This window comes from Formica exsecta, unplaced genomic scaffold (assembly GCF_003651465.1).
Source record: "Formica exsecta isolate Colony F162 unplaced genomic scaffold, ASM365146v1 scaffold14, whole genome shotgun sequence".
In the NCBI taxonomy this organism is placed as follows: Eukaryota; Metazoa; Arthropoda; class Insecta; order Hymenoptera; family Formicidae; genus Formica; species Formica exsecta.
Window position 1 is genome coordinate 351,487 of NW_021848729.1, and position 19,864 is coordinate 371,350.

Sequence of the window (19,864 nt, forward strand, 5' to 3'; positions counted from 1 at the left end):
GGGGGGGGGGCACGGTTCAGCGCTATAAACAATACCATGGAGGAGCCCGGCTGATAGGGTCGCGGGGTCAGCCCCTGTGGGAGCTCATGACTCTCTTTACTCCTCTTCATCCGCCGTCCCGAACTCCGCTCCACCTCCGCAGCTTCCTCCTCCTGAACGAGGTCACGAAATTAATTTTTCACCGTACACGAGCTCGTACGAGAGGTCCCGGCGTGGCCTCACAGACCCCGATGGGTGGTTTACCGGTGTTTGCTACTATATACATTCTCTCGCGCACTCCTCTTTCGATATACCGCCGATGAGTATTTTTATTACAGGACATTCTCATTAAATTTCACTCATTAAATCTGACAGGGTCGGATTTATATTCTTAGCGTTGACAAATTGGGATGAGAATCTGCGCATCTCTCCGAAAATTTTGACAATAGAAAAGTTAAGCAGATTTTTCTTACCACCTGTCTTTATAAATATAAATAGAGTAAAATTATAAATGATAAATCTATATATTTTAATTTAATTTTAAATGTCACTTTCTAAAATTCGCAAATTATAAATTCCAGTACAGCTGTTGAAATATATTATTTGACGGTCTAATCTCTCTTGTCGATCTGAACCTCTCGCAATCTAGAACGCGCGTTCCGGCATCTTCGCCGCGTTACACGGTCTCGCAGGTACGTGTGTACCTGGCGTGGACCCTGCAGGGCCCTCGCGAAAAGGTCACGGTAAGGTCAGATAATGACGGCCCGAACTCTGCAATCACAGAAGCGCGCACGCCACGTGGCTTTGGTATACGCCTTTAACCGACCTCTCCTCGTATGCATGCCGGATCAAACGCCGAGGCCAGGATCGATGGAAGCGTGCAACGGCCTTTTTGTTGTCTATTGTACAATTGATATTTCTTTATCCCCGCAATACAAAGAAAATGATTAACCTAATATAATATAAGACAATGAAGAGCGATCACACTATTTATATTCTCGAAAGTTTAAATTTTTATTTCCCGTAAAGGAGCTCATACTCTTGTAAAAGCACACCCTTAAAAAAAATCGTTTTTTCCTTAATAAGACTGTCTTTCGATAAACAAGTATCGATTTACTTTATACTTTTATAATGATATTTCGAAGAAGAGAAGAAATATATAGCTTCCAAATTATTTGGATAACTTATCGAGATACAGGTCACGAAGCTTCTTCCAACATCATCATGAGATTAAATGACTGCGGGCCCCCGGGCCAATTCAAGAACGATAAGAAACAGAGGAGTTCCTCGAAGTCGCGCCGAGTCATTCCTTTGTAATTATATGTACCGCATGGCCAATAGGGGGTCCCTGTATCGACAATTAGGGCATTTCGGCTTTCCATTTAACGGCCCCTCGATTGATTCGGATAAGCTCCTCGGCCTTCTTCTTCCTTCATTATCTTTTTTATGATCGGTCGCGTTGTATCTTCACGAGTCTGATTGAGAGTACGCGTAATGACTTCGGAGAGTATCGTTTACGACATCGAAAGAAAAAATAATGACTCGCTTGCATGATTTAGAAAACAAATACTTGCTCTCTTTCCTCCCTTCTTTAATCGGTTGTTAAATTTAAATTGATGGTCTGCATGCATTTTTTTTTATATTATTATCATTTCAATGGATTCTTGAAAATAAGCTTTATTTTAATAATCGATTATTAATTATATTTCTTAGTTTATAGTTTATACAGTATATATTGCAATATTAATTGTTTTTTTGATAAATAAATGTAGTTATTTTTCATCAAATAGCGAAGATAAAATTTAATTTTCTAGATAAAAATCTCATTCAGGATTTAATTCTTCATGACAAGATTAATATCATATAATGTTTCATGATGATTAGCTTCTTTTTTTCTCTTGGTATCACCAAATCTCACATTTTCGTCTTCCTTTTAGATCGACTGAGATCGGCTAAAAACGTCGGAACATTGCTCAACTCCGAATCGCAGAATCTCTCTCGGCGCATTCCTCGCAATTATCGCGGCACCCGCACCGATCGTAATTATATACACGAGTTCGGTATCAGCGGTATCAATCGCGAATGCATTATTCATAAACAGAAACAACGCTCGACGCTTGCCACTGGTTGCAAGTGCCGAGACGCACGACGCGATGCCTTCTTCGCGTAAATAACAATTAAATAGTATGTTTCTGTTCAGTTCGAATCAAACGTAAATTTATTTAGAAAAAAATAAGTTTATTATTTTTAAAATATTTCATAGAAAAGTCAAAGTTAAATTCCGTTTGTAGTTTGTAATAAATTGCATTGCAGATCTAAAAATAATAACAAAATTTTAATTAATTTCACTCTACGTTAATAGTATTCTGTTCTACAACAAGGATCCATTTTATGGACGCCTGGAATGTAAATAAGTAAGATGATCCCTCGACATTTAGCAGAAACTTTGAGAAAAGCGTATTAGGATTCATAAATTATGATGGTCGCGACAGTTGGCGTGAATGTTGCAGAGAAAAGCGTATTAATTAATTACCAGATAAAAAGTTGCCGCCTGAGATATCATCTCGCAATTTTCACTTGACCTGTGCATTCTATTGCATCGTGTTATTAAATCACTTCTTGTGCCCGTCATCGTCGTCTTCTAGCTTTTATAATTGAGTGATTAACGGATAGCTTCTTGTTTCTCCTGTTACGAAACTACTGATTTTGCTTAAAAGTCAAAATATTGCGCGATACGTTGATCTTTACGTCACGAAAATAGCGTCAGAAACTCATGTTTTATTTCTTAAATTCACTGTCATTATCGCGACAATGGTAATGATCGCACGCTGAATTCGTGTTCCCAGGAAAACAGTTATTAGACGGTACGCTCTACTTGGCTCTTTCTTCCTTGCTGTTGATCTTTCAAACAACAATTTGAAATAATATTTTACGATAAAAGAGATTCTAATTTATTTTACTGACTTAAACGTTAATTAACGTTCCTTAATGATTACTTTTAGACTTAAACCTACGCTTTAAACCAATTAGCTTTATCTCTAGACGTAACTAGCCTTATTAGCCTCTGTCGTCCATCTTTATTCACACACAAGATAATAGTTAATTGCGTTCTGCTTAAAGTACATACTAACAATCATTTGGCGGTATCGCGTCATTTAGCGAAACGATCTTCCGCGTGTTACGAAGAATCTAAAAAGAGAAGGAGAGAGACGAGAAATACGTGTAGAACGGCCTTCGATGAGAGGACGCGGATATCGGGAAAAAAATTCGCTTGGCGATCATCGGTCGCTTTAGGCTACTGCGTGGACCGAGAGGAGAGACACACCTGGTGTGCGAGGACGCGGAACGACTTACTCGGCTTCGTCCCGCACGTTGCATCGGCTCGATTCTGTTGCGGGACACTTACGCCGGCATCAACCGCCGCGATCTTAATCCACGCAGATGCCCATTACGTAATTCCGCGCGGACGGCCAGGGTGATTTTTTCCTCTGCTGATCGTGCCGCGCCCCTTCGGCGTCGTCGTCGTCGTCTGTTCTTAACTGCGGATACAGTTACTCCTCTTAGATCGGAATAATCTATTCACCCGGACGCGATCCGCTTCCTGCACGGGGGACTGCATACGATCTAAATGGAATCGGTTCCGATCGCTTGGACATTAGATTTATGAGAGATGAATTTATATCTCTTGATATCTCTTTATAAGAAAAAAATTATATCGATTAAATATTCACTATTATATCTACATAATAATTCACATTTTACAGAAATGTTTGTTTACGTTTATACAAAATCGATATGGAAACAACGTTTCAAAAATCATTCGCTTGATTGTGGAATTTGATACAGATATTATGATAGTTAAAATTTTCTTAATTTTTTAATGCATTTGTTCTTGGCTGCTTAATATTTTATTGTTTTTTCTTATAACAGCTGATTGAATAGCTGATAGACGTGAAAGGTAGTTGCATAAGTGCACAGTTATTAATCTTCCTGATATAGCTGCATATGCGATCATGCTAATGCGGAAATTACAAAAATGTTACGACATATTGGTCCGCACAGACACACGCGAACACCTTTCGGGTTTATACGCGCGATCGATATTCAAAGCAACATCCACGTGCTGATCAATATTTATAACGAGTGACCGCCGCTGTACATACTAAGCAGCGATTTATTAAAAGTAAAGCTGCATCGATTATTAATCGTATGTTTGCAGCTCGATGACTAAAATATGCTTTGTGATATTTCAGTAATTTATTTTAGAGCAGGTAATTGCAAATTTTAAAATATTGCATGTTGTGAGAAGAATTGCTAATGATATTATTTTATTTTTAATGCATATAAATTTTTGTCTCTTCCTCCCTTTTACCCTGATCTTACGTTAATTAGAGTGTAACGTATAAGGTTTGATTAATATCCAATAGGAATTCTTTCATTTAACTAGAATGCTTTCATAAGAGCGTATCTCGAGTTCGTTTAAAATTCTTGATATAGATCAGAATAGCCGGATTAATCGAGGCGAACAAAGCGAACAAGACAGCCAAGACCAATCAAGGCGGAACTATTACATTTTTAAATCAAGTCCGAATATTGGTCGAAGCGCAGAGGAATAAACGATATTATAAGCCATGCCCGACAGGCATTTCGTTCCTTTGTTACGTCCTTAATTTAAGTTTTCGTTATCTAGCATGTGATCTAGAATTTTTTATCCTTTTATTATCAAAAACGTAAAAAATTTTTTAATAGCACTTTTTAGGATCACAAATGAAAAGTTCAAAACATTGTTTTACTTATATTTACGAGATTGCCGAGCGTAATCGACACGGGCCTCCTTTTAATTCGTAATATATTCCATCGTGGACATATATGAGTCTCTCTCTCTCTCTCTCTCTCTCTCGAGTAGAACCGCGCCTGTAGACGTCGGGATGGGAAGCTCGGAAAACGAGTCCTGTATACGATCGGAAAGAGGTAAGAGGCAGTAAGCATTCCTGATCGAGGGGTGGAGAGGAGAGGAGGACCCCTTATATTATAATTAACCATTAAATTATAAGTTTGGCTATCGAACCGCCGGCGAAGCTCAGCGCCGGACTAGAAGTAATTACTTGCCCCCGGAGGGCCCGCGCGACGGCAGCCCCCCCGGGATCGGGTTCACGACGGGGGAAGCGAAAAGGCTCTCGCGTTGGTGAGAGAGGGTGTACGGGGGCAAGCGGCTAGGCAGGCAGACAGGTAAAAGAGGAATGAAGAGGGATAAGGGCGAGAGGAGGGGAAGGTGCGGAGGGGGGTTTCTCTTCGTCAGCTACCTTACTTTGGAGTGGAATTACCAGCGCCGTCGGGCTCTTCGGCGGAGTGTAATGATCGGAGGCGGTGCATTTTGCCTTTTTAATCGGCATTAATCGCGCCGGGGGCTCTCTCTTTCTTTCTTTTTTTTCTCTCTCACTCTCTCTCTCTCTCTCTCTTTCTTCGCTCCCGGGGACATGCCATCGTTATTCGGTATCGCAGGTGATCTGCATGCGGAGCGCGTATGCATTTTTAATCGTCGTGCGTATGAGCAACGCGACACCGGTGGATCGCGATTGGCGAACGCATCGGTATTTATGTTAAACCGCGGACGGTTATTACGTACGAACAGTGCACACATACTACCCTACATCGCCGGTTATATATGTATCGCAATCTTATTTTGTTAATTATCTCTTCTCCGTAGCGCGGTAAGCGAAGCAACGTATGATCATTGAGAGGCTTTGTCTTTTTTAAAAAGATCAAATCTTTGATCTTTACATCAGTTATACGCGTTTTAATAATGTTTTGCATTACAACATAATATATATTTCTTAAATAAAATCCATTTATTCAAAATATAATTTAAAAAAGAAGGTATGATGGTTGATCCACAACTTTGTTTTTCTCAAAGGATTTTAAGAGTATATATCATCGGGCAATAATTTGCTCCGCGTAATTAATGGGACAAGAATTTAATCGATTTGTCACAGAGGAAAAAGAGCTTAATGTGAGCAGAGAGCGATAAAGTAACAACCTCAAGAGAACGTGCTCCGAAACCATCGAATTAACGAGTATGTTAAATAATGCAACGATACAATCGCGACTCGTAAAACTGACGGCAAGTTTGAGTCGACGAGTGATCAAGAAGGAAATAAACTGATTCACTCGCACACGACAATCGAGTTAATTCCTGCTTTGATGGAGCCATTATTGTGTTTGATTAATCGATATATTTGAGCGATTGTGACGGATGACCATATCGTGGATCAGACGAACGTCACACCGTAAATGTGAAAAACGTGTTTACTGCATTATCGATGTCGACATATCTTGATGTTGACGAAAGCGTTTCTTAAGTATCTTTTACATAAGATAATTGAATAATAAAAGCAATGTATGTGAGACTACGTTCTTTAATGCAATAGCGCGAATGGACGTATCGCGGAATGTTCCAACGTTCCGAGAGAAACATTCTTTCGTTGGAATTCTTTGTGAAACATTTCGATTCGAATTGTTACATGATTGACGAACATCGAGTGTGCAATACCGGAACATTCCTGTTCTGGCTGCAACGCATTACATGGTTCAAGGGTTCAATTTTTTCCTTAGTTATGCAAAAAAATGTTTGTCCTAGAATTTGTAATTGATTTCTCTCTTCTACCGCCGCTCTGTAATCGATATAATTTGTTCCTTAGAATTGTAAAGATATCAATAGGGATTATTTAACTTTGTAGTTTTTAATATAATTGTTACAAAAACAATTATACTTTACATTCTCAATAAGTTTCTCGTTGAATATATAAAGAGGTGCCGGTTATACAAAGAAAGTCATTTTTATGCTGCCTATCTAATGAATGTGTTTTTTTTTCTGTTCCAGGTAAGTGTTCCTTCCTGTTTGCCACTAGCATTATCCAATTTTAATTAGAAAACATAATATCGGTCTCCGAAAGGTAAGTGTTAATTTATCAGAAATAAATGCTCTGATGAAAGAAACATGTAAGATTGAATAATAATTTATTAAAACAGACAGCTGCAGGTTTTCAATAAGGAAAAGCAGGGATCTATTACAAAGTATATAAAATCAAAACATGGAATGCATTTACATTAATCAGAATAAGCATAAACGAAATTTTAATTGCGGTTAAAAGTTTATAAGAACTTCATTAAGGCTATTAAAATTAACAACAATTATCCCGTTATCTTCCAATTGTGACAAACTCGATCTTTATAATTCTATTCAATCGCATTTACATTGATAGAGATCATTAGTGCTGCTATTGATATACTTAATTAATGCAAAGTAACAGCAAGTGAGCGCATAAGATAAAATCTTGCATTAATAGTCAACAGATAACAGGAGAGTTTCTGTGCAATAAAACGCTTTTCAGCTTCGCGATCTCATCAATAACATTATAATTATCCATCCATCTCCGATCTAATGAAAATGCGATAGACTTCTTGTTCCTTTTTCAGCAACGTCGTAAAACTAATAATCGGTGTCATTAGTTTTGAATAGCGCGAATGTTTGATCTCCTGTGTCTAGCAGTGAGATTTATTGTCACGACTCGTTCGAACGGAAATTCAAAAGTCATGAAATTAGCGACGTTTCTACGCGTAAAATGCATGTCAGTGCGCTAGCGAAGATTTTTAAAAAACGTCTTTAATCGAACAACAACAGAAATATAATAATAAATATAATAATAAATCAAATAAAAATATAAAAAGTTTGGAATAATGAAAAAAAAAAACAAAAGTTTTTCACGCGTTTAAATAACAGAATAATCTTTGGCACCATCGCCTGCTTTTACCGCGAGAATAAAAATGAATGATGAAAGAAGCACCTGCATACATTCGCGATAATGAAACGATTCCATTCCACAGAGACGGCTATAAAAATGCGTAATCGAAGAAGCATTTCGCTCTCCGGGAGGATCGCCTCTCGTAGCGCGGGAAATAATCGAGGGAGATAAGGAAACATCAGCATCTCACATCCGCTTGTGTTCTATAGAATTCACCTATCACCTACTTTCGGCCTCAGCAAGACGCGTCGAATATAATGCGCAATTATACTTTACATTCTCAATAAGTTTCTCGTTGAATATATAAAGAGGTGCCGGTTATACAAAGATATGTCATTTTTATGCTGCCTATCTAATGAATGTGTTTTTTTTTTCTGTTCCAGGTAAGTGTTCCTTCCTGTTTGCCACTAGCATTATCCAATTTTAATTAGAAAACATAATATCGGTCTCCGAAAGGTAAGTGTTAATTTATCAGAAATAAATGCTCTGATGAAAGAAACATGTAAGATTGAATAATAATTTATTAAAACAGACAGCTGCAGGTTTTCAATAAGGAAAAGCAGGGATCTATTACAAAGTATATAAAATCAAAACATGGAATGCATTTACATTAATCAGAATAAGCATAAACGAGATTTTAATTGCGGTTAAAAGTTTATAAAAACTTCATTAAGGCTATTAAAATTAACAACAATTATCCCGTTATCTTCCAATTGTGACAAACTCGATCTTTATAATTCTATTCAATCGCATTTACATTGATAGAGATCATTAGTGCTGCTATTGATATACTTAATTAATGCAAAGTAACAGCAAGTGAGCGCATAAGATAAAATCTTGCATTAATAGTCAACAGATAACAGGAGAGTTTCTGTGCAATAAAACGCTTTTCAGCTTCGCGATCTCATCAATAACATTATAATTATCCATCCATCTCCGATCTAATGAAAATGCGATAGACTTCTTGTTCCTTTTTCAGCAACGTCGTAAAACTAATAATCGGTGTCATTAGTTTTGAATAGCGCGAATGTTTGATCTCCTGTGTCTAGCAGTGAGATTTATTGTCACGACTCGTTCGAACGGAAATTCAAAAGTCATGAAATTAGCGACGTTTCTACGCGTAAAATGCATGTCAGTGCGCTAGCGAAGATTTTTAAAAAACGTCTTTAATCGAACAACAACAGAAATATAATAATAAATATAATAATAAATCAAATAAAAATATAAAAAGTTTGGAATAATGAAAAAAAAAAACAAAAGTTTTTCACGCGTTTAAATAACAGAATAATCTTTGGCACCATCGCCTGCTTTTACCGCGAGAATAAAAATGAATGATGAAAGAAGCACCTGCATACATTCGCGATAATGAAACGATTCCATTCCACAGAGACGGCTATAAAAATGCGTAATCGAAGAAGCATTTCGCTCTCCGGGAGGATCGCCTCTCGTAGCGCGGGAAATAATCGAGGGAGATAAGGAAACATCAGCATCTCACATCCGCTTGTGTTCTATAGAATTCACCTATCACCTACTTTCGGCCTCAGCAAGACGCGTCGAATATAATGCGCTCGTGACGAAAAGAATTAATAATCATAGTGATTCCCGAGGTGGAGATGGAGGTCGGTAGAAGGTGCGCTCGCCTCGAGGTGCGCGCGTCGAGATAAGACGGGCAAAAATCCGGAAAGGCGATAAGAAGGTTGAGAGGCACATCAGCGCAAAAATAATGTCATATTGTCGAGTGAGTAACGCGTTTCCGTTATCGCGCGATGTTTATCGGCGTAAAGGATGAGCGACCGCGATCATTTATTTATATCGATTCGCGAGAGAGGAGAAAATCTAAATGCACGAGATGACGTTTTATTGCTAACAACGTGGTATTTAATTATGCATTAGTACGATCTTATCATTAGTTACTCTCTTGTCATCATAATAAAGATTCTCGCCTGTCAAATCGCGTATGACATCAGCCATAGATTTGATCGGATTTTATATAGTAAATATATCGTTGACAAGATCACAATCGTACACCTAATTAAATGCAAACGTGACGTAACGAAAAAACTTGAATAGTAACAATTAATATTAATTTTTTTAAATATAAAATTTCTGCTGTTCACCGTTCAATTAGAAGGAAACGTGGAAAAGAAAGTGCGGCGAAATGCAAGACGGGTGTTGCAAAATAATTTATATCAATTATGAATGTGTTATAATGATGTATACGGTATACAAATAGAATTATTCACGTAATAACCGAGAGATATCGCATTATAATTCTGTCGGGATGCGTTTATGATATATCGCAATGTACCTGCGAGAATCTAAAGTGGGTTAGACGGCGCTTTTCCGCGGGTTGACGTAAGATAAATGTCACGCCGTCGCCGCCGAGTTTACTTTCGTTGATTCTCACGCTGGATAGAGGCGAGCAAGCATCGTTGAAATGATTCGCGGGTCTTAACCTCAATCTCGAGTCATCGTTAAAATTGTACCATAAAAGCGAGAGAAGCGAAGAGCCGGAGGGGGCGAGGAGGTCAGTAGAGGTTCACCCGTGGATGTGCACCGTCCGAGAAATCGCGGAGACCGCCGCCGCCACCGTGCGCGTTGCCTATTGCACAATACGGGTTTCTCGTTTAATCCCGTAATCGAAAGCGTTTCTGCCCCCGCCACGTCGCTCGATCGCCGCCGATAATTAACCATAAATCGTCCGGACCGGCCTGATCCGATCGGGAGCTATTTCTATTGCTCGACGTTCCGCGCTTCGCTCTGATTTCCAGCGCTGCAACTGCTCGATTCATTCCTACGTCAATAGTCACGCCAATATGTCATTATTTATTTCTTTAATTACACTAATTAATTAGTGCTCATTATTAGTCTTGTTATCGAAGTTTCGTAATAGCAATATATATCTGTGTAATGTCGGATGATAATAATGAGATATTAAAACGAGATAATAAAAAAATATTTGTCGGGCTTTTAAACATGATAATAATTCGATAAAAAAATTATTATAAATTTTATGTGAATAGTTTAGTTCTAAAAGTTTCATTTTGTTAAGAACGAAAATAAACATCCACAGAAAAACGTACATATCTTTAAATCTCCTCATTTTTGTTTGCTGCGAAAAAGCTGAAGCGTTACTGTAAATTTAAAAGGGCATTTACGGGCAGTACGCGAAATAATTACGGTCGACATATTTCACCGAGGCAAAGCCCTCTTATCTTAATTACCGTCGTGCCCCGTTCACATCGTAAACGGTCCCGCTAACCCTCGGCCGAGGTTTAAGCCTGTTGTCGGAGCGCGAGCGCGGTGGTTGTTGCGTTGTAAATTCGTGGGGGCTCGTCTGCGTGCCCTTTACGGTCGCGCGTCCAAGTTTTAAGGTTCGCGGCACCGCCATGGTTCGCGGACATGATTGCATTTGCATTATACATGCCGCGGCTCGTACGCAGATTTATCTGACCCTGGGGTTTATTTATCTGGAGTTATGGCAAACACACCACCGCTGACCGGCCCGAAGTCCAACCAATAACGTATGGTAATGGACGGGGCCACGATTGACTTTTTTCCTCTCTCTCTCTTTCGCTCTCTGCTTCCCGTGCTCTCCATCCGCCCTTTCTTCATCTCTCTCTCTCTCTCTCTTCTCTTCTCGCGATCATCTAATGCTCTTATTGCAGCCGGGAATCGCGGCCTATCACAACACGAACGATCCATGAACCCTCGACCTCTTATGTTCTCCACTTTCTATCTTCCTCTAATCCGTAGTTTCCTGTCTCCTTCCCTCGCCTGCTGTTTTCTTCGGTATTTCTGCACGCGCGTGTGTTTACTAGTCTCTTTTCTCCCCTCAATCTCTTTCGAAATTCCTCTCGATCAGAATCGATTTACAGCATCATCGATAACTCTCTGAATCGCAGATCCCAAGGCGAGCTGTTGTTTGCATTTCTCTCGGGATGATAATAAATTGGTATTTTATTTTCCTTTTAATCGAATCGTGTTAGTTCCAATTTTTTATTATTTCGAATTTTTCTTCCGTTGCGAAAAGATTGGCAGAAGAGGTTACGGGAGAGCAGAGCAGAAAACACGACGCAAAACCGCGGACTCTTTCTGCATTCCGCGGTTTAGGAATATACGGACGATCGCGTCCGTAAACCGAGATAGCTCTGGAGAAGTGCTCGCTTGAGTTTGAACCGTCGGTCTCGACTACTGTGTGCGTGGATGATATACAAGAAGATGCCTTGTATAAAGTACTTGTAACATAATAGTGGACTCATAGTGGACATATATTTATACGTTTCTAACTGGAAGATCAACGAGAATCAACAAAACGATGAATCGAAAATATCGATAAATCGGAAAAATAAAAACTGTGGTAATCATATCTTTTTAACCCAAATACATCGGCGTAACTGCTTTTTACCAACCGTTTCTTGTTTCTGATCGTTTTATACTCGATCGCGCTTTCGATCGATCGAGTCGTTTATCTGCAACTTATTTAGACAATTACGAGACAGTTGAGTGATTTACCGCTTTATCATTTCTTCGCTTCTTTTTCCCTTCTACGCGGCGTCATCAAAGAGCGCGAGAGCGCTTTCATACTTCTAACATTATCGTCATTTAACGACGCGATATCGCAGACTTTATTAAGTCCGCAAAATGATGATTTGTTTAGGAAAAGGATAGTAACAGTCTCATCAATGTAATGTTTGCCGCGCTTTGTAGAAAGATACTTCGATGAACAACACGTGGGTACGTCATTATCGCTTCACGCTAATCTCCTGCACGAAACAAGGTAATGTTCGCAGAATCGTAAACAATAATAATGTTGGTTTACAAAAATATATAGCATATATTTATTATCAAAAATATATAGCATATATAATTGCATTTATTAAATTTTAATTATGCTATATTAATTATATTTTTGTACCGGAATGGATTAAATGTAACAGAATTTTCCACGACTATATATAAAGATTGATATCAACGTGAGAGATAAATCAGCTTCACACTGTTTGAGAGTTTTCATTACCGAGCATGTTTGTTTCATTTCCATCTACGAACGAAGACACGAGTAAAAACATAATACAATGCGATATCACTTTCGAAACACGCTACAACACGGAATAATGGACTAAACGTTAACACATACGCTCCCCGGTGACGATTAAATGTAACAGAATTTTCCACGACTATATATAAAGATTGATATCAACGTGAGAGATAAATTAGCTTCACACACTGTTTGAGAGTTTTCATTACCGAGCATGTTTGTTTCATTTCCATCTACGAGCGAAGACACGAGTAAAAACATAATACAATGCGATATCACTTTCGAAACACGCTACAACACGGAATAATGGACTAAACGTTAACACATACGCTCCCCGGTGACGGCGATGATGAATGCGCCGTGATTTCTCGTCGACGTGCATACGGTCCTTGAGAGAGTCCGCGGTCGTTCACAAAAGAGGAGAAGGTGCCTGCGACGGCATAACCGGCGTTACACGAATTCGCGTGTAAAGCCATTTCACGGGATCAAGGAACGGGACAGCAGCTGTACACCGAGAGCGGACTCTATAAGCGCTAGAGGCTGACGTAACGACCTGCTCCCACATACGTTCATACATCACGCGCGGGAGAGACTCGCGAGAGAAATGAATACATAAACTCACCTTTCCAATCCCTCTCGCGTGAACTGAGACATGCCGAGCCGAGAGAGCTTCAGGTGCCACCGAAGTGAGATATTAACTGTCCAATTGGTATCTAGGTGTTTCACCAACGAAGGAGTGTTTCTTTGTGACGAACGAGACATGCTGTTCGACTATCTGTCAAACGAGAAGAGAGCTGTTCATGGCCGGTTTAGCAAATCAGATTTTTTCAATCCGTTGTCTGGATCGATCGAATTTCATCTACTTCTTGTCGAAAATCTTAGCGCGACAATTTTATGATAAAATATATCTTATCCTGTTATGACAACATGACTCTCAGAAAATTGCAAGACCTTAAGAAGTTTTCTTGAAGTTATTTCAATATTTTTCACTATTTATTTTTATTTATTTTTATATCTTTCTTTAATATTTTTTTCTATATTTATTGATGCAATTTGCGTCGTTTTTACGGATGTCGCCGACACTTGTTACATAGAGATATATATCAACGCGAATTTATATCGACTTTTTTTTCCCTCCCCCACACACACGCGTATGTCCATTAGCGATAAGCATCGCGCCCTGTGACATTTCCCTCGCGTCCGCTATCACCCACGCTACTAAATATCACTCTCTGAAAAAGACGTGATCGATACGGCGCATTCCTCTTTCAGTCCTTATAAAGTTCTTACGGCAACTACGAAAGCACTTGACGTTGGTGAATGCCTGTCAAAGAATGAAAGGAATACCGGTACACCTATGTTACTGTACACGCGACATTAATAAAAGAATGACATTTCTAGCCGAGTCGTCTTGTCTCTTGGTGAGGCAATTAGAAGCATTACGCACTGCACGCTTTTGCGATTTATTCATAGCGCAATTGGAATCCTTTCGTAGTCCTTGAGATAATACTTAAGCTTGCCTTCGTACGTATAAATCTCAGGGAGAACAAAAAAATGCAAGAGTTTATCGGACAAAAATTATTTCTTTTATAAAGTTATTTTGGTGATTTAATGTACGCAAATCGAACTAATCGCTTGGCATGCGTACCCATCTACCTATTATAATTCACAACGGGAGAGCCGCTCCCTGCAGGAAGTACACGCGACTCAAAGAAAGCGTGTGCCTGACGTCAGTGAATGCCTGTCATGGGATGAAAGGGATGAATACTGGTATCCCTATAAATTGCTATAGCCACAACAGGTTAAACGACAGAAAGGAATTTTACTTGGTAATTTCATTATTCAGCAGAAATCGTATCACGCGGATCAAAATATCTGGCTTTTCAATTGATCGCGACGCGATCAAAATTGAAGTAACAAAACGTACATAGATAATCCACAGTTTTATATTAAATACGCCTTCGTAACGAAATGTGCCATTATATTCGAAGCTGACAAATAAATTCGATCCAGTGAGAACGCATCTCTCGAAGATTTCATCTAAATTCGGACCTCACCATTTTAATTCTCGAGAGTCCCGGAACTCGTGCATCGACAGTCATACTCAGGGCAATCCAGAATTGGCATATCGATATTTCTCGATGTCACACGTCGGGCGTTATAGCTCGAGGGAAGCTGCGCGGGCAATAAAAAGAGACGAGAAACGGCAGCCGTCTCGCGACTCCTCCGCGCTTCGGCGCGGAATATCTTAATTCCGGACGTGGGGAATACTCGTCGCGGCAGTTTCTTGAAAATGCTGCCGGTGCTTCGAGCTTCGGACATTTGCATAATCTTAACAGGCATTTGCGAGAGGTATGCGCCGGGCGTTTATACGGGCGATATACCGATGGCACCGCCATAACGCGCCAGCAACGGTCCGATCGAATATCGGGAGAGGGACCATTCACTTACGCACCGTAGATCGCGGAGAGACTTTGAGAAATTTAATCGGGGCGACGAAATAATGACAACTCGCCGGCGCGTAAGAGGTGAAAGCCGGTATCGCTGACCGACAACGGACGTGACTCTTTTTCCCTCCGTCGAGACAAAGAGAGAAAGAGACGTGACCCTTCGCGCGCGCGTGTCGCAGATTATTACGTACTGACGTTTTCACTTTTGGTTTGGGATATCTTATTCGACGTCCATTATTTTATTGGTCGTTTGTTATCATTTCTGTAAATTGGCGAACGATAATTACCGTCAACACGGTAAATCTAATTTTTCAACAATTAAAAAAGATTAATAAGGCTTTCATTTGAAACAAAAATTTTTGCGAGCTAATAAAAGCCATATGCAGGATAGTAGTGCGTCAGTTTCAAAGAAAAATAATTTTTGTTTACATTGATTAATTATACACAAGACATGAAGAAAAATGAGATAAATGTCAGTTTCCGATTCAGTGACTCTTTGCCCAGATATTTTTCTCGCCTACGCTTCTTTAGAAGGGTAAGAAGAATTTATTAAGATTAAATCTTGAATTGTGAGATTTATTTATACTTGGCATAGAAAAATTCATACTCTGTATACAATTAATTAATTTAAGAGAAAAAATAATTTTTTTTTAAATTGATGCACTACCATCCTGCGTAATCCTGCTCTTATCAGTTTGCTAATTTTTCAGATTGCCTATCTAAAATGCCATAAAAATCTATTTATTATGATTAGAAAAATCAAGAGTCTAATCCTTCATTTTGCGCCGTTAATCAATTTTTTAAAATGTATTATAAATTATTTGCGACGCTAGCGGTTACCGCAAAATTTCTTATCCTCGCCACAAGTCTTACGTCCATATTAGCATGAAAAATGCTAGATCGCCGCACATACCATTCGTTCGCTGAAGGGGGCGCATGATGAAAGAGAGGATATTTCTTTCGGTCGCGTTCCTCGAGGTTTCACGCACCCCTGCCTCCGTAAAAGTTCGCCATTATCTTCGCTATCGTCCCGCGGGCACGTCGAATGGAATACCGCGCTGCGGGAGGGGAGAAGGCGCGCGTTTCTTCTGGTGGCGAACAGCGTGTAACACGTGGCAGTATCTTGTATCGGGGCCGCGGTTCCCCGCTGGTAGCGCGGTGTTTTCCTCTATGCACGATCGCTGCTATTCGCTGCGAACGGCGGGCCCCGCCGAAGTCGAGCGGGGACACACCGAGGATGTTGCGGGGACTTCACCCTGCATTCCCTCTTCGGACGCTTCTCGTGTGACCCCCCCCCCCTCTCTCCTCCCGTGACATACCTACAAGAGTAGATTTCCTGCAGATAATCGCGCGGAGGACCACCGTAGGCGCGCCCACCTTCGCGTGTGTAATAATGCGGAAAATGTTGGGGTATTTTTAAGAATGCATAATGAGTAAGATTTGCAAAAACACACTGTAAAAATTCCACACAGATAATCTTTTATAAACACATTTGTATATTTCAGATTTTATATATACGAGTATATAAATTTATATATCTTTCGTAAATTATAAATAATTTCAATGATATTATTTTCATAACTAATGCTGGGATATTTGAAATGTCTCATCGCTGTTGCATTCGCGGGGATAGTAATTGCATACGCGAGCCTTATATCTTGCGCGCCTGATACTCGGGTTCACGCGAGGTCATTGCAAGGTTGCCTTGCGAGGATGTTTCCTCCCCACTTTCTCCATTTTGAACGCTCTGGTGCGCTCTTGAAACCGCTTACGCGATGCTGCAAGAACGCCAAGTGAACGAAAAAGATACGAGAACTTATATTAAAATTTTTATTATTTATCCGCTTAACAGTTTCCATACACACAGCTGATGCTTTAAATAATAACTATTTTTATAGCATAAATATACGATAAAGACGAGTGTGAGTGTGTATGTGATAAATATGAATAACCGATTATACCGTTTTAACGGTGCGATATGTCCAAATTATCACTCATAATTTTCAAGACCATGTTTTTCTGGAAATTAAAATGCTGATCTCTGATAAAGACGAAAATACAAGACAAATCTGTCAAGAAGAGAGAAATGGCTCGCAGATGCAAGATGCGGAATACGTAAATAAGATATCAAGACACTCATTTGTCTACCGCACCATAAATCTGAGTTTTTGTCCCATTCGAGTGTGAAAAATACGTGTATACGAAATTAAGAGATTCAACTAACGGGTGGGATGTATCTGTCATTTGTCGGCGAATTAATCGTTTTTAAACGCCCATTTATCTTGTAACTCTGATAAGATTTCATTTCAAAACGAATTTTGTAGCTACTTATGTTTCACTGTGATTTGTCAATTCTAGATATAATAGCGAATTAAAATTCTTCTTATTAAAACTCTTTTTGATTCATCTTGTTTTATCATATTATTTTAACATACAAAATAAATGAAATATGAATTAATTAATTAATTACGATATATTGTACAATTCTCACGTTTGATTGCAATATCCGTTTATCTATTTTATATTCTTTGTTTTTATTTTTTTTTACTTGTATGCCAAATTAAAAATTAATGCATTTAAAGATGAAAGAGAAATTGCAAATAGATTTGTCGATTTGCTGGCGGATGCAACGTTAGATAACGTTTGACGCATTTCTTCAAATAAATTGTCTTGCAACAAAAAAGCATGCGTATATCGTTGATATTAATCGCAAGCGTACCGAATCGGATGGATTTATCGCCGCTTTATCGCAGGCGGTATCACTAATAATAATTTTACTCGTGAAGGGACCAGCGCGTGGACAAAAATTTATCAGAAGTGTAGGCAATAACAGAAAGGAGTCGGTTGCGAGCAACGCACGGAGGCGGCAATTTGTATGTAGTCGATAATAATGTATAACCACCTACGCGATCCTTTCCTTGAATGCGATCTTCTACCTTAGCAGTGAGATCAGCGCATCATATTATAAAGAAGAAACGGATGAAAAAATAATATTTACTCTCCTGTTTATTCCAACTCGCAGTACTTGCGTTTTCATTCAACCTCATGGAAAACGATAAACGTTCAATTTCATTCATACGTCCAGAGGATTCCTCTACTTTTTAATGACGCTGTTATGGACCTACTTGCATAATGAGCTCTGGCAACTGTAATCCTTCTTGGAACGAATCGTAGAAGCGAGCAGCACGGCAGTTCAGATTTTTATTTCCATCCTCCGGTCTGTATATATGTATAATGGTTCGTTGAGTAAAACGTAAAGGTTTAACGAGCGGCATCGTAAAGCTAATTGAAGATGTTGCGAATCGCAAGTGTCATACGGCTGGATTCTTTCGCAGGAGATGAGCCAGAGCTCGAAAAATTTTCTGGCATATTATTTTTTTTCCGTTTCTATTGGATATCTCTACCATCAATGGCATCGCGATTTTACGTTTAGAAATACGTATCTATTATAATTTTGATAATAAGCTACACATCATATAATAAAATAAATCGACAATTATAAAGAGAGCAAGAGTTTCAGAAAAGCAGTTTATGCATTCTAGGAAAACCGTTTTCCCCTTGTTTAATCGGCCGTGGCTTTTTATTCTTGCGCTGCGTGAACGCACACGCACGCGCTCGTATCCGCTTGACCCTCAACTTTCTAAGCTGATTTAAATTCTCGGCTCATGCCCGTAAGTGTGCTCGGATCTCTCATAACGACCTCGCCTTGTTGCTTCCGGTGAAAATTCGCTCTCGATTCATCCGCGAGTCGTGAAAGTTTAATCTACGCATTATGACATGAAAAATCGCATAGTGAACTAAATATCATTTTTTTTTTTTTTTTTTTTTTTTTTTTTTGGAATTTTTTATTTTTTTTTTAATGTGAGAACCGTGAGATTTTTTTCCTGCAAACTTTGTTATACCTGTAATATTGAGTAACATAATATCGTTATTCAGCTATATTTTCAATATTATTCGGGGCATTCGGTGAAAATTTTGGAATAGCTCGAGGCTTCGCATGTTCCGAGAAATCTATAAAACGGCCCACGCGAGCGGTATAAATTGTTGTCGAAGCAGACTCGATCGGAACAATCGGAGAAAGTATCGCGCACGGTTGCAAAAAGAAAAAAAAAAAAGAACACGCGAAAGGTCGGTTCGATAACGAGATCTCGATACCGCATTATACAGTGCGGTCGCGTGGAGCGTTGATACCGCTACTTTCTCTACTGAATGACCACAGTCGTTGGGTCGCGTCTCGCTCTCAGCATATTTGTACAACGTCATTAACCGGTACACGCAAAATTATTTTTACATAGCTAAAATTAATTGATTTCGAATATTATTTACACTATAATTAAAGAAAATAATGGATTCTTTGATCTCGTATTTCCATCTCGTCGTCAGAAATGAAGTAAATTAATGAGAATTAATTTATCGTAGGATCTTCGAGGGTCATACCGTTATCACCATGTGCTGGACAATGTCGCGTTCCAAGGACAGTGTCAAGTGCATTGCTTATGCTCGCATCGACTTTCCTTAATCGCCTTTTCCGCGCGCCAAGTAGGATGGCGTTGCTTCGCATCGTCCTTGTTATCCCCCCCCCCCCCAACCCC

At 39.3% G+C, this 19,864-nt stretch overlaps 1 protein-coding gene across 5 annotated transcripts in view; it reads left to right on the top strand.

The window, feature by feature from the left end:
• Window positions 1-19,864, top strand: part of LOC115246178 (uncharacterized protein KIAA1522-like) — a 312,320-nt gene that overhangs the window by 275,467 nt on the left and 16,989 nt on the right. Inside the window, exon 9 of one of the 5 annotated variants that reach the window (XM_029824833.1) lies at window positions 6,860-6,924. The exons of the other annotated variants lie outside the window; for them this stretch is intronic. Coding sequence (XP_029680693.1) covers window positions 6,860-6,907 — 48 coding nt within the window. The 3' untranslated portion in view covers window positions 6,908-6,924. Of the gene's footprint in view, window positions 1-6,859; window positions 6,925-19,864 lie in introns of those variants that run through there. 5 annotated transcript variants of the gene reach the window in all.